General features: G+C 36.3%; 2 protein-coding genes across 10 annotated transcripts; one reads left to right on the plus strand and one right to left on the minus strand.

Moving 5' to 3' along the window:
* The first annotated feature begins 589 nt into the window (after nucleotides 1-589).
* On the plus strand, nucleotides 590-7,690 carry LOC131673072 (apyrase-like). Of its 8 annotated transcripts, XM_058950755.1 has the most exons (18): nucleotides 590-1,050; nucleotides 1,421-1,494; nucleotides 1,560-1,676; nucleotides 1,744-1,804; nucleotides 1,871-1,965; nucleotides 2,027-2,095; nucleotides 2,202-2,571; nucleotides 2,641-3,443; nucleotides 4,493-4,697; nucleotides 4,770-4,886; nucleotides 4,956-5,036; nucleotides 5,111-5,315; nucleotides 5,381-5,486; nucleotides 5,626-5,720; nucleotides 5,787-5,947; nucleotides 6,343-6,504; nucleotides 6,617-6,750; nucleotides 6,822-7,690. In XM_058950755.1, the coding sequence occupies exons 8-18, from the start codon at nucleotides 3,385-3,387 to the stop codon at nucleotides 7,048-7,050; spliced, it is 1,554 nt and encodes a 517-aa protein (XP_058806738.1). In that variant the 5' UTR covers nucleotides 590-1,050; nucleotides 1,421-1,494; nucleotides 1,560-1,676; nucleotides 1,744-1,804; nucleotides 1,871-1,965; nucleotides 2,027-2,095; nucleotides 2,202-2,571; nucleotides 2,641-3,384; the 3' UTR covers nucleotides 7,051-7,690. The 8 variants fall into 8 exon arrangements, 7 of the variants coding, with proteins under 7 accessions (XP_058806738.1, XP_058806737.1, XP_058806741.1 ...); XR_009302680.1 differs by lacking the exon at nucleotides 590-1,050 and having other exon boundaries at nucleotides 1,192-1,494; nucleotides 6,601-6,750; nucleotides 6,822-6,960; XM_058950754.1 differs by lacking the exon at nucleotides 590-1,050 and having other exon boundaries at nucleotides 1,192-1,494.
* Nucleotides 7,691-11,127: 3,437 nt separating this feature from the next.
* LOC131673071 (beta-1,4-glucuronyltransferase 1) lies at nucleotides 11,128-20,495 on the minus strand. Of its 2 annotated transcripts, none has more exons than XM_058950753.1 (7): nucleotides 20,137-20,495; nucleotides 19,364-19,815; nucleotides 17,850-17,993; nucleotides 17,142-17,378; nucleotides 13,641-13,976; nucleotides 12,254-12,496; nucleotides 11,128-11,975 (listed from the first exon to the last, which is right to left on the minus strand). In XM_058950753.1, exons 2-7 carry the CDS (start codon nucleotides 19,760-19,762, stop codon nucleotides 11,778-11,780), a joined length of 1,557 nt encoding a protein of 518 aa, XP_058806736.1. In that variant the 5' UTR covers nucleotides 19,763-19,815; nucleotides 20,137-20,495; the 3' UTR covers nucleotides 11,128-11,777. The 2 variants fall into 2 exon arrangements, with proteins under 2 accessions (XP_058806736.1, XP_058806735.1); XM_058950752.1 differs by having other exon boundaries at nucleotides 17,850-17,996; nucleotides 20,137-20,494.
* Nucleotides 20,496-20,837: the final 342 nt, after the last annotated feature.

The raw sequence follows: 20,837 nt of genomic DNA on the forward strand, positions 1-20,837 counted from the left end.
TACATTCTTTACATATTGCAGATTATATTATATTTGTATTATTCGTCATTACTCAGTTGCCGACTTCAATTCACAATTATATTTTTATTATATTGCTTTTAAGTAATGTAGCTCGTTAAAATCAATAATTTTCGATGTACGTAAACTACACCTAATTCAAATGATAATTATATTCATACAAATAGCTTATTAGTATACATAAAACTTTCGTGTTAAAATTAAAAGGATAAAAATTACGACGTATGTCTCTAAAATGATAAAAAAATATGAGCTGAAGTTAGCAGTAAGGTTTTGTTCGTTCGTCAATCATGACAATAAGTACTTGAGCATTGATTGACAATAGCCGTTGCATCTGAGTTTAAAGAAGCATTTTATTTATATGAATAAAAGTTCCATAGCGAACGTGTAGCTTACGAAAATTCTATCTTGTCATTGTTGGCTGTATCGTAGTTTACAATCAAGTTTGCCCCATCTGTTATTGTGTATAAAAAACATTAATAAAATCATTTCATTGGCTACGAATTCAAAAAACCCACCATTTTTTAAGGTAATGTTCGCATGAGAGCGAACTCGCAATCAATTAGAGTGATATATAGACATGTGTACGTTTGCCGTATGCATACGCTCTAAGCCTTACAGTACCCTGTTCAAGTTGACGCATCTGCGCCTGCACTGTAACAGCGAAATTAACGTGAAATATCTCTACGTCTGTTACTGTTCACCCGTAGTTTCGTAAATTCTCTCAGAGGCGGCTTCAAAGAGTGTCGATGATCTGCGCGCCTTATTATAATTTGATGATCAAGCAGCTAAATTTCTGTGTTAATTTGACGGCGCCGTTGTCGCTCGTTCAAATACGAGCGAGTTACGTCAAAATTGAGAAGAGTTCGAGTAATCTTTAGCAAGCGGTTTGCACTTTTCGCTAGAGAATACATTGAGTTTCCTTATTGCTATTTTTGAAGCGACATTTTGAAAGGAAGTGGTAATACTAAACATGACTAGCAGCAACAAGTTTGATCTTTCCATCATCCACTTTGGTGATTTTCACGCACGGTAAAATAAAGCGGCTTATTATCATTTCTTTTATTAACCCTTCAAGATAATATCTTTGTTATCAATATATTTAGTTTATAAATACTACTGTAATTTACATACCTGAAAAGATTTTAAATAATTGTTTATTCTCAAGATATTTTTCGTTTTCCAAGCAAGATAATTTTATAACGCAGTGCACTATGAACAATTATAAAATAATAACGATAATTTAAAAATTGTCTGTCATTTTTAACAAATTTTATGCCGCTTGCTTCGAGCGATAAGAGCAGCTCCGTAGGTGGCATAGCGAGAATATCAACAATCGTAAAGCGTCTGAAGAAAACACTACCGAATGCTACATTTTTGAACGCTGGTGATTGCTTCACAGGATCCCTTTATTATGGACTTTTTCAGGAAATAGTTATTGCACATTTCATGAATCAACTACCACACGATGCAATTGTACGTTCAGTTAGTATAAACTGCGCATTAACAAATATTACATTTTGCATTTGTTATCGTAATAGACTATTGGAAACCATGAATTTGATAGCAAAATATCAGGACTGGCGTCTTACGTCGAGAAGTTAAACGCTCCGGTTGTTGTTGCCAACATTGACGTCAGTGAAGAACCATCGCTGCAGGTATAACTCAAAAACATATTCAACTTATGAGGTAAAGCGTATAAATTTTTATTTAATTTTTTCAAAGAATTTATGGAAAAGGATAGCAACAAACAAGTTTTAATCGTCCATTCTGGTCCTTACAGCAAGTAAGTCCTTACAGTATAGACATAGTCGCGCTACAAATGAAAATTAAAACGATTTCTTAAATGTAGATACGTGGGTGATTTGCAAATAACTTTTGGTGACAAAGACGAAATACTAGGTTGGAAAGGAAATCCGATTTACTTAGACGAATCTGTAGAACAAGGTGAATTTATCAAAACCAAATTTCATGCGGATCGATAAATTTTGGATTATTTTGATTGTAGATCCAGCGATAGTCAAGGGATTGAAACCATGGAAAGCTAAAGTAGACGAAGTAGGAAAACAAATAATAGGTGAATCACTGATTTCGCAAACAGCTGAATAGCTGCTTATCGCGTTGTCGTTGAAAATATAAAGTATTAAATCTTAATTTGAAAATCTCTGAATGTCATTATATAGTACTGCGATGTTGCATCCGTGAGCTTTATGCCGACGCTTTGAATTGGTCATAGTATTACGATATAGGAACAATTTCGTATGAAGACGCCTTACATGACTTTACCGCACAACGTTACTTGGGATTTGATTGAAATCAAAGGCAGTGATATACTTCAGATGAAAACATGCAAAATAGAATAATATATAATTATTTTCTCAAAATATAAATAAGTAAACGTAATTATTTTTAGATTATCGAGGAAAACGTGAATGGTATGAGAAAAAGTAATACAGTGTACGTTGGTAACTGCAGACCATTACACTGGTCCGGATTACGAGTTGTATATACGTCGAGTGTTGAACGATACAAAGTAGTCAAAGTTGATGTGAGGTATAATGAATATTGTCATGTACTACAATACAGTAAAGATTACAAATTACAAAATTGTTTAACTTAAAGGATTGCCGATTCCAAAAGCGAAAAATACGCAGCATTGAATGAAGATCAATGATACAAAGTTGTCGTTTCAAGTTTTCTGATGTTTCCTTCTGGTGACCCCATTGAGAAAAAGTTTATAAATCATGTTATTGGAAAGACAATAGATATTGACAACTTTGTCAGTTACATTAAAAAAATGAAGATAATAAAAGAGAAAAGCGAACCGAGAATTATCTTTGCCAAATAAGTATTCAAACATTGTTTATAAAATTTTGAATTTACTATACGAGCGTTACATAATCTCGCTTGTAATCGCTACCATGTATAAATTTATTCGAAAAGTCTTGTAATTATTTGCAATAAAAAAATTATCCTATACGTTAAGTTAACCAAATAAAGGTATGTAAAGAATAGTATTGTGACAAACCGTTCGTATAACAAACAAGATGTAATTTTCCCACATAACTCGTAAATGAAAGTAATCACGTGCTAATGGACACCTGTACACTGATAAACAGAGCCCATGTGCGAACTCTCTCGTACTAATCGTGAATTTTACTATTCTGCTTGTATCATCAAGTTAGTCGTGATTGAGCGAACCGTGCTTGAGTTTAATAATTAAAATCAGGTGAACGAGCTCGAAACTAAAGCGGTTATAGATTTGTTGCGGTGTAAGCTTTATCAAGTTTATGCCAACATCCGACCGGTGACAAATGTGCAGTGAGCTTTCTGCCTCGGAAACTATTTTCTAAATTGCATTACGTCATGAGTAAGCAAAAGACTTTCGAGCTTTCTGTTATTCATTTTAGTGATTTCCATGCGAGGTAAGTCATTCCCCAGGAAAATTATTTTGACTTACCTTTTATCACAATGAATGAGTTATGAATGCGTTTTGTGATTTGAAACATAAAAAATAATTTTATTATTTATAGTGCAGTATCATTTCAAGGGCTTATTATTGAATAATTTGGAAAGAAATCACGAAAAAAAGATGACATGCAGGGAAATAGGTTATACATAAGTTATATATCTATTGCATACCGTTACGAAACATGATAAGTAAAAGTTGACACTTAGTATTGCGAATTTGCTATTGGATAGTAAGATGAAAGGCGCGAAAATTTGAATTTTAATATTCTGAAATAGCTGTATTCTGTTATAAATAAATGCAATATATATATACACAACTTCAGAGTAAAGTTTGAAAATTGATCCTCTCGAAAACAAAACGAATTAATTTTAAACTAATCAGAGTGGAGTTATTACAATTGAAACAATTTGATTCTTATTAGTCGCAATCTCAGAAAAATAGTTTATTGGTAGTTTTATTCAACTGTAGATTTCGTAATAGACATGGTTTAATTTGACCATTTACTATCATTTACAATATTTGTAGAGGGACCTTAATAATTAAAATTTATAATCCGAAATAACGGTAGGTAGTGATTTGAGCACTATTATGTATCCATGCGATCCATTTATTTGATTATATAAATTTTTATATAATTAGTTCGTGTTGTTGAAAACCTATAAAATCTTATTTCTCAGTCCTTTATAATTAAAGCCTTTTACACAGAATTATTCCAATATATCTCTTAATACGTTAAAAACTATACAACGAACCAACTTTTAAAAAATGGGATTTAATGTTACTATATATACTAGTAACATTAAATACAATTTTTTTAAAGTTACTTTGAAATTGAATGATATAAACAAGTTATTGATAATAATTTGTTTTGATTTTGTTACACTAGCGATGCAATTTGATTTGTATACAATAACAATGCAAACGAAATATTGATATGGATAAAAGAAAAATGTTGTTTTGATATAATTATTCAAAGCTCCTCGTAATTTATGGTTACAACAGGTTTGTGCCATTTCTCTCCCACGATAAGAAGACTAAAGTAGGCGGAATCGCCAGAGTTTCGACGATCATTAAAAAGCTGAAGCAGCAACGTTCCAATGCAATACTCCTTAACGCCGGAGATTTTTTCAATGGAACTTTATATTATGCTCTTTTTCAAGAAAGTATTACGGCTCATTTCATGAATTTGCTGCCTCACGATGCGATCGTACGTATATACAACATCAAATTTTTTGTAAATATTAAAAAAAAATGTAACTAAATACAACCTCAATTGGAGACCATCGGCAATCACGACTTTGCAAGTAAAATATCGGGCTTAGAATCATTCGTTAAAAAGTTAGAGGCTCCTGTAGTAGTGGCCAATGTTGACGTTAGCGAAGAGCCTTCCTTACAGGTATACATTTTTCGTTGTCTTTTTGTCGTCATTCACGAACGAAGTATCGAATCGAAACCATCATTGTAGAATTTATGGACGAGCAGCACTGTCATCAGGAGAGGAAACAAGGACGTCGGAGTAATCGGCGTTATATTCTCGGACACCGACGTAAGATTTGCTAATAAGTTCGATTTAACTGATCTGCGCGTAAGCTTGCGTACATTTGAGCGGTGTCGCCGCAGAAAATAGCGGTCGGCACGGGCAAATTGAAATTTCTGGAGGAATCGAAAGCCGTGAATTTAGAAGCCAGAAAGCTGAAGGCCGAAGGAATCAACATTATCATCGTGCTTAGTCATTGCGGCATCGAGCGTGATGTTGCGTTGGCGAACAATTGTCCCGACATCGACATCATCGTTGGCGGCCATTCCCACGTTCTCCTCTACAACGGTAAGAGCTCGGCATTTCAAGCTGCCGTTTGGTCTTCATTTATGACGATTTGAATGTCCTCGAAGGAGATCCACCGTCGAGCGAAACTGTTTGGGGCGAGTACCCGACAGTGGTCACTCAAAAAGAAACCAACAAGACGGTCTTGATCGCACATGCAAGTGCTTTAACCAAGTGAGTTCGAGCAACTTTTACCGTTCTTTATGATAATCGTTCGAAAAATTTACATTTACTTATTATCGTAATTATTATGACGGGGTAATATTCAGCAAATTATTACCATTTAAAAAATTAAGATATTTGTTCATTTTAGATACTTGGGTGACCTACAATTGACTTTCGACGAGAACGATAAAGTACTGTGTTGGCAAGGAAATCCGATTTATCTGGACGAATCCATCGAAGAGGGTATATTACAAAAGAAATATACATGAAAAATTAATCGATAATATGAACCACAATTTTCTCTCATAGATCCACTGATCGTCGAAGAACTGATACCGTGGAAAATGAAAGTCGATCGCATAGGCAATCAAGTGATTGGAGAAACCTTAATTGATTTGAATGGATCGTATGGGCTTCCGCCAAATGAAAGTACATTGAATAACGTTGTCACCGATGCTATGATACACACGGTAACGGTCTTTTTGAAAGTATTTAAGTTTGCTTCACCAGCAAAGCATTCTCAACTTCTTCAAGTATTCAAGACATCGATAAATAATGTAGTGTTGAAAATATGTATATTTTTGAAATTTCATAACAGGCTCAAGTTATGCACTTTGTAACTTTTGAGCTTGTAATTTTTCTTAAATAATTAAAAGCATTTATTAAATTTTGGCAAAGAGTAAGAAACTAAATATTATCAGAAATACCTCCAAATTTTTTCGTTTCAATCTATCGATAATTCTTTTGTTTCAAGCGAGCTGAACACTTACAGCGTATTTTCAATGCGCAGAGACAAACTTGAGAATACTTTGCTGGGGAAGTCACCTTGAATATGGAGGAGGTTGTTTTATTAAAAAATACAAAGTTTGTCCAGTATTTCAGCGACGCATCGCTTAGTTTGATGCCAGTAAACGTCATTCGTCACAACATCCCAATCGGACCTATTTTGTACGAAGATGCTTTCATGATGCTGCCACGCAATAATACTTGGGACTTGATCGAACTCCGAGGAAGTGATATAGTTCAAGTAAAAATGTTATTTTTAATATATGTTATATGTTATATATATATATATATATATATATATATATATATATATATATATATATATATATAAAAACAGCTGTCACATGTCTTAGATTGTCGAAGAGAATTTAATAGGCAAAGCAAAAGAAGCAACGTTTGTTAATTTGAGGCCTTTGCACTGGTCTGGAATGAGAGTCATCTATAATCGAAAAGATAAGCAGCACAAAGTAATCAAAGTAGAAGTTAGGTAATGCATTTGCACTATTATAATTATCTAACACAATTTAAAATAAACAGCGTATTATTTCATTTGCGAAGGTATATTTCTAATTACAAGGACAATGAATTTGAGCTGATAAACAAAGATCAATGGTATAAAGTTGTCGTTCCTGATTTTATGCTGAGTCCGCATACCGATCCAATATCGAAGAAGTATAGAAATAGAATAGTTAGTAAATCCAGTGATCTGGAAAACCTTGTTAATTACATCAAAGCGACAAAAGTAATTAAGTTGAAAAAAGAAGCAAGAGTCACTTTCGTTGACTGAAATTCTTTAATTGCTGTTGCAATCTGAACCTCCCTAGCAACTTTCAATATTTCACTAGAGTGAAAAATAAATTCTAATCAACTAGTCAAAATGTCTACATCACTATGAAGCTCATGCCGCCTCCTAAACGACGCGTCGTTTTTATGAATGGAAATGCTATATAAGCTAGTCGCGTGCTTACATCAGGTTGAGTGAACGAGCGCACGTGTGCAAGTCGTTAGGCGCGCGAGCTGAGCGCTTTGCATTTTGCTCGTTGCGCGTAAAACATGTCAAACGACTCATCTTACTTACTCGCTCTTGGTGCAGTAGTGGCACGTGAGATAATAGACATATCCATAATGCATAAAAGCGCCTCGTCGCGTGTTGAGGCGATAAAAAAAAAAATTTACGACTGCAACTGCTGTGTGAGAGCATGCAAATTGAGTGAGCTTTCCTTTCAAGGCACGCGAGCTTTCGTATTATATTACCTGCACTCGTTGATTCTTTGCGTTTTTTATTGTCGCTCGGTAAAGATTTTTTTAATTGTTAGCACAACCTTTGATATGTGATTTTCTAAGTTTCAATTTATTATTCTAATCAAGTTTTGTCGGCTTAGTTTGTTATTGTTGTAGTTTTACAATTCAATTTTTTGAGCAGCTGAATATTGATAGGAATAAAATTACAGAAAACAAAATCTCATAATAAACTAAATAATACAACAAATAAATTAAAAAACACAGTATTTTGATAATCTCTATATTTCTCTTTAATGGTTGTTTGTTTGAAGTGGCCCGATTAACGGGTTGTTAAATTATCGGCGTTTTTTTATCGCTTCATTCTTAAAAACTTGAACGATTATCGTACTATATATCGTCGCTTCTCTATACATATATAATCCTGACGGTCTATAAAAATGAAATCTTTTTTCTCTCGACTGCATATCCATACGGCGCAATTTCTTGCGATGGCTCTTTCGGCATCATACGAATATATAAACTCATTATACAATCAATAAAACATGTTGCTGAACAATCATTAGCTTTAACATCTTTCTAATCAAGAGTGATAATCATAGAATATGTTATAATTAGTAAGTCGATAAAGTCTAATACATGTTTATTCCAATCATTGACAAAGTCTTTCATCGATAAAAATAATACAATGATGTTGCGAAAAATAATGAAACGATTTGGTCTTAAACTTATTATACAATTTTCGCATTCGCAAAAAAAATATTCAAATGTACTCAGATTTTTAAAATCGTTCAACGTACTTAGCTAATAAAAATGTTCAACATTATTAAATCGTAAAGATTTAAGCTCGTACTTAAAATCGTAAAGATTTTTAGCAAATTCTCAATCGAAATTCGATGAATTAATTTTTTTGTTATGAAAAAATATTTAAAAAAAATCGTATACTCAATAGTAATTAGAATGGTTCATCTCTTTTTTAAATTCTAAAATCATCATATATTTTTACACGTTATATACAACTTACAGGGGATTCATTTGTTGTGTCGATAGGACTCTCGTGTGTGGCACATCGATAAGAGCACATATAATAATAAAAAAATTAAGTCTACCACAACGCAGTGTTTATCTATTTTTTTCTCTTTTGTGGACGTTACTCTACATCTAATTTCTTTTCGTCCCTCAATTACATTTCTCTTTATATGTATACTGGTCAGTCAATCATTTACAGAAATTATATACGTATATAGATATATAACAATAAGGGCTTTGGAGAGCATCCACGATACAATCAGCAATACTACTTTTCTTATACACACAACTGTATCATTTAAAAAAAAAGCAAATACTTTCAGCTATAAAAAAATATTCGACTGAACGTAACAAGCAGCTTTTATATCGTTTTATTGCACCTTGATTGTTTTCGTTTATCAATTGATCGTTTTTAAATCAGAATAATTTTTCAACAGTAGTCTTGAGAAAATAATGATTGACCGCTTTGGCAAAAAATTTCTCTAAACATTCACTTTGATATAAAAAATTAGTGAACTAAATAACTTTCATATCTCCGACCTCCTTAGTCTTCAAATGTGAATAATCATTTTAATTATAAATTTATTTTTAGAGAAACCTTAGTTTGAGGTAATGGCAAAATATACAGAAATATTCTCATAATATATCAATACAATTAATGTGAAACAAAATAATTAATGGATCTAATATAAAAGGTTAAAACTCAACATTAGAGTTTGTAATTTTTTATGAAAAAATATACAATAAGATTGTCTAACTCAATAACATTATCGTCAAATATTTGCACATTTCTTTAATCAAAACAATTATTTAAGCGTCTTATTTATATATAAATGATGAGTATTGATTTGTATTATTCACATATGGGTTAGTCTTAAAAGTTTAGTAATGCTCTAAGGGAAACTCTGCAAGTCGTATTATTATATAAATGCAACTTCTATAGTGTAGTCGTGAACGAGCAAAATTTATACTCTACCACTACAAACAAATATTAAAATTTTTTTTATTTACCTTTCTTTTTTAAATTATGAAAAAATATCGATTACAAATAAGCAATACTGAATCAAAGTTTATCTAGAAAATGATTATAATTATGATTCGTTGCTGATTTGAAACGTCAACAGTATGATATGGGATTAGTATACATAGATCTTTTTTAAGTAATTGACCGCGTGAAGTACGATTAAAATTTGATTATACTATTTTTTTCACATTAATTTAAACTATATCGACTTTCTATTCGTTGCTTGTCAAAAAATCATTTAGGTGAACGCTAAAAAGTGATTACTATAAAACAATGCTTTATTCTTCGACGTGTCTAATTCTAAAACTAATGTTTTCTAATAAGAAAAAATTATACGGTATGCATGATTTTTCAAAGACAAATTAAATTGATTAGATGTTCTCAACTATCACGCAAATCATACGATAAATGGGAACATCTCGAAAGTTGAGAGATTTGTTTTCTTGTAAGGCACGGAGTATTTACACGTGAGACATGTCGCCCGTATCATTTCCTATCTACATCATAATCATTCGTCTCTTATAGATCTTACATAGTTAATGTAGCCTGCGCGACATAATTGCACAGCCCTATATGTAAAATTAAAAGACAAGGAAACACATTAGGAACTCGCAATTCTCATTTTTCAAGGATCGCTTCTTCAACTCAATGATCCATCAGTTACTCCTGGTATTAGTAAATTTGAACTTTCACTTTCTATTAGTTAATCATTATGAGAGTTCCAAACAGACAAATAATAAATATGAAAATTATTGATGACCCGCACTTAAAAAAGTCAACTCGATACTTTCATAATTTGAAATACTATTTGAATAATGATATTGCCAGCTTGATTTTCCTTGTCAAACTCCGCCGTATTTTAGTATAAAAAATATTCAAATCTATTGTACAATATTATGACTATTCTTTTACGTCACGGACGCTTATTTATTTTGTTTTTAATTTTACAACCTGTAATGCATTTTCAATGCACAAGCATTTTTGTCTTATTTATCACTCTGCTTTTTTATTTGCTCATTTCAAAGTTTTTTTAAACGTGTTCGAGAAGAACAATTATATATATATGGATATTCTTAACGATTTGTTAAATTATGGATTTTGATTATTTGTTGATGTTCCGACAAAATTTGTTGACAAAAAAACAACTTGATTAGTATGATTTTTTACGTAAGAAAACCGTCGTTAAGATTTCTCAGAATTTCTATTAATTGACTTATTTTAATGGAGCCAACAATGTTATTCATCTGCAAATAGTATAAATCTTGGAAATCTCAATAATAGAAAATAAATAACACACAATCAGTTACATAAGGAATGACATCAAAGTTAAAATTGTCGGAACAAGATCAAATAAATTCAACTAGAGGAGTAATAGAGCTACTTAAATATAATCTACGTAGTACAATTCGACGATTCAGTATGTATACATATATACACATTCAATATTGCATGGAAAAACAGAAAGCATCGCTATAAATCTCAAGGATTTTTTTCAATCATATAATTAACTTGACCCGCATAATCTTCTAGTTTCTAATAATTCCATATTTAACCTTTTAAATTAATTATTTAACGATGTGAGCATAGTTGTCATTGTGCAGTTATCTCTCGGAAATGGCAAATCAAATAGTTATTTTTAAATTTCCATTAAGTTATAAAACTTATTTCGTCAAAAATACAAAATAATATTCATCCCTTAGCATAAGAAGCTCTCCGTGACATATTTTACCGCATTCAAGGTGAACATTACGCGATCGATGATCAATCAAGCTCACAACCAATTTATCTTTCCGTATATTCACTTTCCAATATGTAAATCTATATAAGCACCAATCGTATATTCGATTTCAAATAGAAGCTGTCGTCAAGTTAATAAAATAATTTTCATCGCGAACCAAAATAAAAGCACTCACTGTCATCATCGATAACTGTGTCTAGCTTCGAATTATCACTTTATTCAGCGAAGCACTTACAATACAAATAAAAACCACACGACCTCCCGCTAAAGTTGCGAAAGCACAGTAGCTCTGGTATATACAGCAAGTTTGAATTGTTCACAAAAGAATGAAAAAAGTCATATACCTCTCTTGCGTTGCGACGTTTTCCATTTTCTTTTATCGCGAGATACGTGGCTTAGCCACTACTTGGCGCACTTGGTATAAGCGTTCTTGGGAGTTAAAGTCGAAGCGACTCTTTGGCACTTTAACCCCCTTAGGCATGGACTAGACGGCACAACCCTTCCGAGTACCGTAAAGGATTTTCAATTCAGGAATGATGATTTTCTTGATAAGAATATTCGTCTTCGCTGTGAGTGTGTCGCGGTAGTTATCCTTCTTGAACACTTTGATACCAGGACGGTGCACGAGGAAGGCGTTGTCTAGAATCATGAAATCGTAGTCCAGAACGCATAGCGCGTAGCCCTGGGAAAAGGTAAAATTACGCTGATTACTTATGCAAAGCAGAGACACGGTGTGTATGCCTTTGACGGGAAAATTTTTCAATTTAAAATTTTTAGAACTTCCAGCAATCACAATTCCAATTCCAGCATTCAATTGCCATTTTAGCATTTTTATTAAAAAATTTCTTCCTTCCACAACCACCGGCATTCCATTTCAAGCAGATCTCCGCATAAACGGTATGAATGCGAATAGATCTTAGGTGGAGAACTAATAAAATAATTGAATGTGCACATGTGTACCTGAGTCATCTTGTCGCTTTTGCCTTCCCAGCTGAGTCGCTCGTCGTAGAGCGGGTCGTTGTTGGTGCCAATGTAGATAGGCTCCCAATGTATGAAGCTGCCGACTCGCTTGCCCACATGGAACACGTGTAGGCCGCTCGTCTCAGCTGCCTCCTGCCACTCCTTGCTACGTGGCACGTTATGACAGCCAGAACAGAGCTTCTTGTGAAACGGTATCGCCGTGCCGGCTTTCAGCATTTGCATCTAAAATTTGCCGAAAAGCCACGCACCAGTCAGAAAGTTTCCACTGGCATTCATTACTTTGACAATGTTGAAAATAAACGCCCTTCAACGCTACACAGTTACCAACGGAGCAACAATGTCTTTTATTACTTTACCGATATTCCGTCTTCTTGCATTTTCTCTTATCTCTTTGACAGTCGCGCGGCTTTTTTGATAGAGCAGTTTCACGCTTTAAACGACACGATCGAACCCACGAATGAATCGATTTTTTAGCCAAGAGAGTGAGGTAACTCAATTCTCGTCGACAAGAACAAAATTCGATGCGTCGCTGCTGCTTTGGAAAACGGAGACTTAGCCCTCGTAAATCACAAACGCGAGATTTAGACGTTAAAATCCGAAACTCTGTTTTCTGCGCGAATAATGAACATCCCGCTTGTGCCTGCGAGCCACTGTAATTCATTTTAACGACTCATACTTGTTTGAATTGTACGAAAATCATTGCTCGTGCTCTGGATTTCGTCGCGAGAAAACTACTTGCAGAATTTTATTGCCGAGCGTTTTGCGCCTAAATGTGCTATGAAATCAAACTCGGGGTCTTTCTAAATGAACCAATATAAATTGCTCGTCAAACCTTCGCGTGAAGGCCACTTTTTTCAATCGTGACGCTCGTAAAAATTTTGCAAACCATAAGGTTTTCTACAAGAAAACGTCGCCTTCTCAAACCGTTATACAGATTTTTATCTAGTTGCCTGTAATTCTCGTCGATGAACGAAAAAAAAAATTATCTCAGGCCTCAGTCGTCCGGATAAGCCGGCCCTACGTTTCTCGTAAAAGTTTCATCCGAGATTTCCCTTCTCGTCGAGAGCGTGAAATGCTAAAACGCGTATAAAAAATGCGTAAGAATTCTCTTGTACAGCAGAGGCTATTTCCGCGTAAAAAATAAAAAATAAATAAGTAAATAAATAGAGAGACGGCGCAAACGAAAAATTGCACAAGCTAGCAAACTCCCCTAACGTAGCGACCAAACAAAACGAAAAACTCAGACTTCCATTAGAAAGATTGTTTTCCATTCTCTTGGTACGACTCCCCGGAGCACGCAGCGCAGCTATCCTCCTCCTCTCCGACCCCAAGAGTACTATATTCGCATAACGGAAAGACAACTCACCAAGGCGGTTTTGTTGGCCGGTGGTAGACTCTTCTCGTCAACTTCGAAAATCGACAACACGAATACCTTAGGATTAGGTTTATGCAATGGCGCTTGGTCGTTGCGTCTGATCATCTCCAAGAATTTAGCTGGTAAATCGGGCGATGGATAGAGTTCGATGTCGCTCGCAAGCACGTAATGCGTCGGTGCTGATTCGCGAGCAACGTTGCGACCTACGTTCACCGGGTACAGAAGCTTGTGATCGCTTTTGTACATGTGAGACACGCTTGCGTTGACCCACGGGGCTGGCTTGCTACAATTCACTTTCTCGGCGGCTATCTTCTCGCCCGACGGTATCTGCAAAGTTTTAAGAACGATTTTAGTCCAATTAACTCGCTTTATTTTGTTAGGTAAGATGCAAATTTTCAATCCGTCGAACAGCTGCCGAAGATTGAATCGACAAGACAAAGGTTTGCCGAGGCAGATATTGCTGCCGTTAAATAGATTACTTTATCGGAGTTCTATTTTTATCCAGAACCCAACCCAATCAAAATTCTATCAGTGCAGAAATTACAAAACTCAATTTTCACCTTGCTTAGCGACAACTATAAACGAGTGGCTGTAATTTGTTATCTATAAAACTGACTTCGTCTTATTTGATAATTAAAAGACTTTACATTGTATTGTAAAGTTTGAAAATGATAACTTGCAAATAATTATAAATCCGCATGAAAACAATAACTCGAATTAAAAAATAACACATACACACAGATACAGACACAGACACACTTTTATTTGATCGCACAAAAGCTTTTCAAAAGTTTAACGATTCACTGCGCATTGTGTGCATCGAATGTAGCTTCTAGGATCGTCTAGTGTAAAAAAAACGTATATAAACTTGCAGGTATGACGTCACACACGGAAACTTTGGATAAAACAGATCGAATATGAAGTGTTATACACGTCGAGAATAAGTTTCTTTTTGTAATATACACAAAACCAGGCGAGCAAGCTTGATGATGGATCATCATGCCAGTTGAACTAGTGCCTGATGACACGCTATGATAAGAACTATACTACAGATTGTATGTTAACTTTAGACGGCGTTACTCTGTATCCTTCTGCCAATCAACTGTTTCTCTCTCTCTCTCTCTCTCTCTCTCTCTCTCTCTCTCTCTCTCTCTCTCTCTCTCTACCCCCCCCTGATTTTTATCATTCACTCTCGAAATAATTAAATGCTGACTTGTGATGCTTATCCGATGCGAGACGTATTTCAACGTCAATTCATCCGTGAAAAGTAATAAAATATTTGTGTAAAGACGTATACGCGATATTTTGCACAATAGCATCGAGTTCGAATTCAAACCACAACGACGATTATTATTGACGTTTCCCAACGGATCGTCGCGATCGCGGAAATCAGTCTGCACTTCATTACTGTCGTATTTGCAGCATCGAGGATTGCAATAAAGGCCATTTGCGAGCAGAATTTTCTGATGTAATTTAATGATTGACTCCGGCGCACGCTTGCCTGCTTGCTTTATTACTTCTGTTTCGAGAGTTGCTGCTGGCGTTGTTTTTGTTGTTACCTCGTTGCGAAAGGTCTTTTGCTTTGGGCAATAAAAAATTAATTGCAACAGCCGTAATTCTCATGACTGTTGTTGCTCTGTTTATCGCTGAGTAAGGAGGCTACTAAACGTCAAGTGAAAGTGGAATTTTTCTACTTCGACGTAAAGTTTATCCGGAAAAATTGAAGCTGCAATTTTGCAAGCAAATCCAGTTAATCTTCTAAAGCATTGTAGGTAGAGAGTCGGAGTAAATCAAACAATGAATAATTGACAAGGAGCAATTGGCTTCTGGAATATCTCTTTTTTTTCCTCTGTGTTTTCCGACGACTGAGTTATCCTGTAATAAGCACTTTTTCAATGAGCTAATTAAATTTAACTCGACCTTCTTTCCTTGCTGCTATTCCTGCCCGGAGTTTCTTCTTTTCATTGCATAAATAATAATTCAATCAGCTGGCTTATATTGTGAGATACGGCTCGTGATTGCAATCGAAAACAAATATTAATATCTGAGTTTGATGTTTTATGAAATCTAAATTGACGTTTTAATGTAATTTTCTTGCACGTTAACTTGTAATTGATTTACAAAGAAATTACGTTCCGGAATTACTACAACCAGTTATGTAAAGAATTGTAGTCAAATGTTGCGAATAAACTACTCTAAGAAGCTATAAGTTACACGAAGGAAAAACACTCACTAGCGCCAACCAGTTAACTTTTTAATGAAATATTCCTTTATAAAAAAAATTTAGATACCAATACTTTCGATAACATTCCAACTACAAAAAGCGTGTATTGAAACCACCGAGCTCTGCCTTCGAGCGTACAATTTCACTTTGAAACAAAGCAATCGGCGGCAGCAGCATGAACTTTGAGCCACTGATGATCTTGCCATCGCAACTGAAGCGCAGTAATCGGCCCTAATTACTTGCATGGTATCGATCGTCCGTTGTTCCGCGGTTTTGCTAGGATCAACACATATCGTGAAAGTACCTGCCAGCCAGCCATGATGACAACGACGACGACGACGATGACGCACGGCCAGCAGCATCCAACATCGATATCGAGGTCATGGAAATCGTTGGCACGAATTTTCTTTTCATTTATATGTTTATATATGTGTGTATGTGTGTGTATGCGCCCCTGTATGTGTTTCTATAGATATGTACAAATACATACTACAACCGTTGTTATTAATGCGTGCAAAGCGCGCGACAGTGTGGAAAACCGATAGCTCGACTGTAAAAAAGGAAGTAATAGCACTGGTCTTGAAACAGTTTTTTACGATTTTCTCCTCGCTTTGTGTGTTATAACTGCGAATCTCTTAATTTTTTAGTAAATCGATGCAATGCGCTTTTCGCTTGGCTTGTGTTATTATTAACTTATTGATTAATTATAAGTTACTTGAACTTTATACGTAAATTACTTATTTTATATAATTCGAGAAACAGTGAAACCTATAAAGCAATTCGATTTTCAATTTACGTGCTATCCTATATTATAGATTACACAACCACTAACGTGGAGTTTTTCATTAGTTCCTTTTAACAATAAATTCAATATTAATAAGCTATCCTCTGAAACAATCGCAAAAGTAAAATAACCTTCATTATGAGCACACGCGTAACTCTTTTTTTTTCTCTTTAAAAGACGTCAAACGAGAAAATAATGCACCGTTTGTGTGACAATAGTTCTCGAGATCTTCACAATTCTTCGAATTAGTTGAGCAACTAAAAGAAGTTACACGCCGTTGTCGTCAATGCCAACGGCACATAACATTTCAACAACAAAAAAAAGACAACTTTTCAATTGGTGCTCCAATTAACCATCGTTGGAAGCTACTTAATCAACAGTATCCGCGACACGAAATCCCACATTCTTTATAAAAAAAAAAAAAAAAAAAAACCAGCAGAAATGCGATCAGTCGGACAGCATGATATAACCTCCTCTGGCTCACCATTTTTGGCACGTGTTTAGAGCTGAAGTAGACGTGGAAAGTGACGAGTTTGGCTACCAAGGGACTACCACAGGTACGCGCGTACTTGATGGCCTCGATCGTTGGCGGAAAGTCTCCGCCTGGGGCATGAAGGGCTATCGAGATCGGCGCTCGCCAACGCTCCAGCAATGGATTTAAATTGTCCAGGAATGTGTAATCTGCGTGTGTCGTGTACGTTACGCTCTCCCAACAGTGCGGCTATAAGAAAAAGATGAGTATCATTTTCATTTTTCAACACCTTTTTCTTTTGATGTATCAATGAATAATTTATGGAGTGATTTTACAAAAGAAAACTCGTGACATACTCGACGTTATTTTCTCGCTTCATCACTGTGGAAAAGTAGAGCTTACGATGATTCACTCGTTATACTACCGAGGATAATTATGCTAAAATTTACTTTGGAACAAAAACGAATCGTGAAAATTATCGTCATTAGTATAAAACTTCATTCAAAGACGATTATAGTTCCTGCTCAACATTGATTAGAAAAACGTTAATGATACATATACACGAGATAAGTAATGTTTGACAAGAAAAGATATTGATGGTCAAGCAATTACCGATTCGTTTTGTCGAAAGGAAAAGAATTGTGATATTTTCAAACTAGAGGATCGCGAAGGAAATTTGAAAACGATTATGTTGCAACGAGCGATACAATAATTGTATACCTTATCGCTCATGGTAACGTAGTTGTAGAGAACCCAAAAGTCACCCCTTTGCGCAGTTTTCGGTTCGCTGGATTTGTCATTGCAAGAAATTGCCTCCTGCAGTGTCAATTCTCTCTTGGCGTTCTGTTGAGTGATCTGCTGCTGCTGCTGTTAAAAACATAAAACTTTTAAGTGTTGTCGGTATAAAAAGCCTCATTGTTTTCACGGAGAACAAGAGAAAAAAAACACGCATTTTTCTTTTTGTCCGTAGACGCTAAAATAAATGACCTACTGGAAAGAAGTTGTAAGTTCGCGTTTTAGCAGAAAGAAGGGCGTTAACAATACACTTGGCGGTTAACTTTCAGATATGCGCATGAATTTTTTATGAGATCGGATATTTTCGTGTTTCTGTGCTATACACGCCTTGTCGTGTGAAAAATTCAATTGAAAAGTTATGTAACGCGCGTAAGCTTTCAGGATGCAAATGCGTAACGAGGTTGTTTAATTTTTCTTTCCTCTCGGTCTTCAGTTATTAGTCAACACTGCAAATTATAAAATAACAACTTGACACGCTGATAAAATATCCGCGGTGAAAAAAGCTTGTATTCGTTGCATTCTTCAAAGAAAATATATTTTTAATGTGAAGTAGAAATAGTTTTGGAGTTTGAGAAAACAAATTATTTAAATTTGCGCTTATTTTTATAAAGTGTTTTAAAAATTGAAGTGTTTTTTTTTCAAGATAACTGACTAAAGAAATTCCTTTTGCGGCACATTATTGTTCTGCGAGTAAATTCATTGAGAAAAAAGAAAAAAAGACAAATCCATCAATCCAAGTGTCGAATCTCGACGAATCCTCTATCGATCATGCATCATTGATAATTGGTCTCTCAATATAAGTCAACGTGCAATTTATACATCAATTTTGAGCACGAGAAGCTCGTCGCTTGAAAATACCTGCATTCATAATGCAATCCGACTCGAGAGAAAGAGCGAGCACGTCAATCGGCAAATGTTTTTAATACACGTATCAATTGTTAATACATCGTACTCTAGAAAACTCTCTCGCGTGCGTGGAAGCAGTATCGTCGGGACTCTCTACGCGTAATTAATAGATTGTGCAAAGTACCTTATCATTTCTCGCAAATAATCAATTACCTCATGCCTTAATTAATCATCAATTAATTCATGCCTTACTCGCCGACTTTTATACAGCGTAACGTTATTTTGCCGTAAGTTCCTTAATTACGATATCTGCAATTTCACCCAGGAATATTGCTCGCGTCAAGTAATAATGTGAATTGAGCGTTCTTGACCGATGGGCATTTTGTAAATAACGTTTGTTTTGCAATATCAACAATTTTCATGCCGGAAATACCGATTCTCAGCGTATACTATTGATATTGCGCTACAAACTTGTCATGAAAATCCTTTAGCGAATACCCACTGCTAGAACAATCTCGTAACTAACGAATCAATTAGTCGTTGACGACGACGACGACGACGACAACAACAACGACGACAACGACAATACCAACCGTCAGATTGATCTTTTTGTCCTGTTCGCCATTGACTGCGATCTCAGGTTTGCTCTCGTTAGTTTTGAAGTCCACGGCAGCAGCAGCGGGGGCAGCAGGAGGCACAGCAGACGCCGGCAACGGCGATTTCTCTTGAACGAGCTTGCCCTGCTGCTGTTCCGTCGACGTACCGCTGGTCGAATTCGGCCTTGGCGCGGCTCCATACAGCATGTCCTGCTGAACGCTGCTCGCCGGATTGGACGGCGAGGCGGCGGCGGCAGCAGCAGCGTTGTACGTGTCCTCGACCCACGGCCCCGAGACCGCGCCAAAGTGCGCGCACACGTAGAGCAGCACGCACACGTTGAGCACGATCGACAAGCGTAATGCCCAGTTGCGCCGGCAGATCACTCCCGTGAACATCCTGCTGGCGCTGATGCTGCTCTCGCTCTGTCACGAACTGCCGTTGACGCTGTCTGCAATCAGATCGTAGCGCGCTTTTTACCTCCCTCGCGCGGATACTTGGGACTCGAGGCAGAGGCCAAGATTTGTCTGAAATCCAGAGGAATGACTTCTCGTCGCCCGCTGTGCGCAAATGCCCCTAGGAAGATGCCTCGGCGTACGAAGTTGGTTAAAGTCTGGCGGGGAAGCCATCGAGAGATGTACCTTTTCCCCGAGCTTTTAACCTACTTTTTGCACGACGGTTTATCTATCTAGGGGTATAATAAGGTCCACGAGAAGCCCCGAAGCATCTCAAAGCAAAATCGGCGGTGGCTTCGCCTGCAACTTGAACTTACCGGAGTGGTTGATAAGAGCGGCGGCGGCACCAGTAGCAGCAGCAGCAGCAACAGCAGCAGCAGCGCGTCGCCTCCGTCGTTTCCTGCGCCACCAGCGCGGACTTTTGTAGGCTGCAGGATGCGTGGCGAATGCAGGCAGAGCCGCGCGATCTTTCGCGACGGCTTATTAACTCAGCCCCAAGTGTCCTCTTGAACTTCCACCAGCTGCCGCTGTACTGTTGGATGCTTTCTCCTTCTCCCGCAGCTTGCCGACGCTGTTACGCTACCAATGCCCATTGCATTCTGTCATTGCCCTTCGTTGCTTTCCCGCTGTGGCAATCTCTGCGAATCTAATAATGAGCGAAATGGGTAATTTCATTTTGCGCCGCTTGATTGAGTTGAGTGTGGGAACGAGGTCTAGTGGCTTGTGTATTTATAACGAAAATTATGGGCTTCCTTTGAACATTGCAATATAACAATTTCCTCTCTTCCTCCCTCTCTCTCTTTCTTGGCCGAACCGAGCTAATTCTTATGCTCTGCATTCGCACAGACTTTTTACAAAGAGGTTCGTAGCCTGAATTCACAAAGTGCCAATTTTCGTTCCCCCCGTCCGACACGCTTTAGTCAATAATCCGAAATATCGGAAAGGCCGAATCGATGTATACACTGTCGTCGCCTTCGCAATGTATCAAAAGATTCAGGCTCAGCGAGTATCTCTATAG

The sequence above is a fragment of the Phymastichus coffea genome, unplaced genomic scaffold, assembly GCF_024137745.1.
Source record: "Phymastichus coffea isolate CEN01 unplaced genomic scaffold, Cenicafe_Pcof_1.1 PCOF00166, whole genome shotgun sequence".
Taxonomy (NCBI): Eukaryota; Metazoa; Arthropoda; class Insecta; order Hymenoptera; family Eulophidae; genus Phymastichus; species Phymastichus coffea.

Coding starts and splice junctions, on each gene's coding strand:
- LOC131673072 (XM_058950755.1), top strand. CDS start 3,385: ATGAGTAAGCAAAAGACTTTCGAGCTTTCTGTTATTCATTTTAGTGAT. Junction 3,444..4,492: donor TTTAGTGATTTCCATGCGAG/GTAAGTCATTCC, acceptor TGGTTACAACAG/GTTTGTGCCATTTCTCTCCC. Junction 5,037..5,110: donor TTATATTCTCGGACACCGAC/GTAAGATTTGCT, acceptor GTGTCGCCGCAG/AAAATAGCGGTCGGCACGGG.
- LOC131673071 (XM_058950752.1), bottom strand. CDS start 19,762: ATGTTCACGGGAGTGATCTGCCGGCGCAACTGGGCATTACGCTTGTCG. Junction 17,379..17,849: donor ACGTTACCATGAGCGATAAG/GTATACAATTAT, acceptor TTTTTCTTATAG/CCGCACTGTTGGGAGAGCGT. Junction 12,497..13,640: donor CGGCCAACAAAACCGCCTTG/GTGAGTTGTCTT, acceptor GGCAAATTTTAG/ATGCAAATGCTGAAAGCCGG.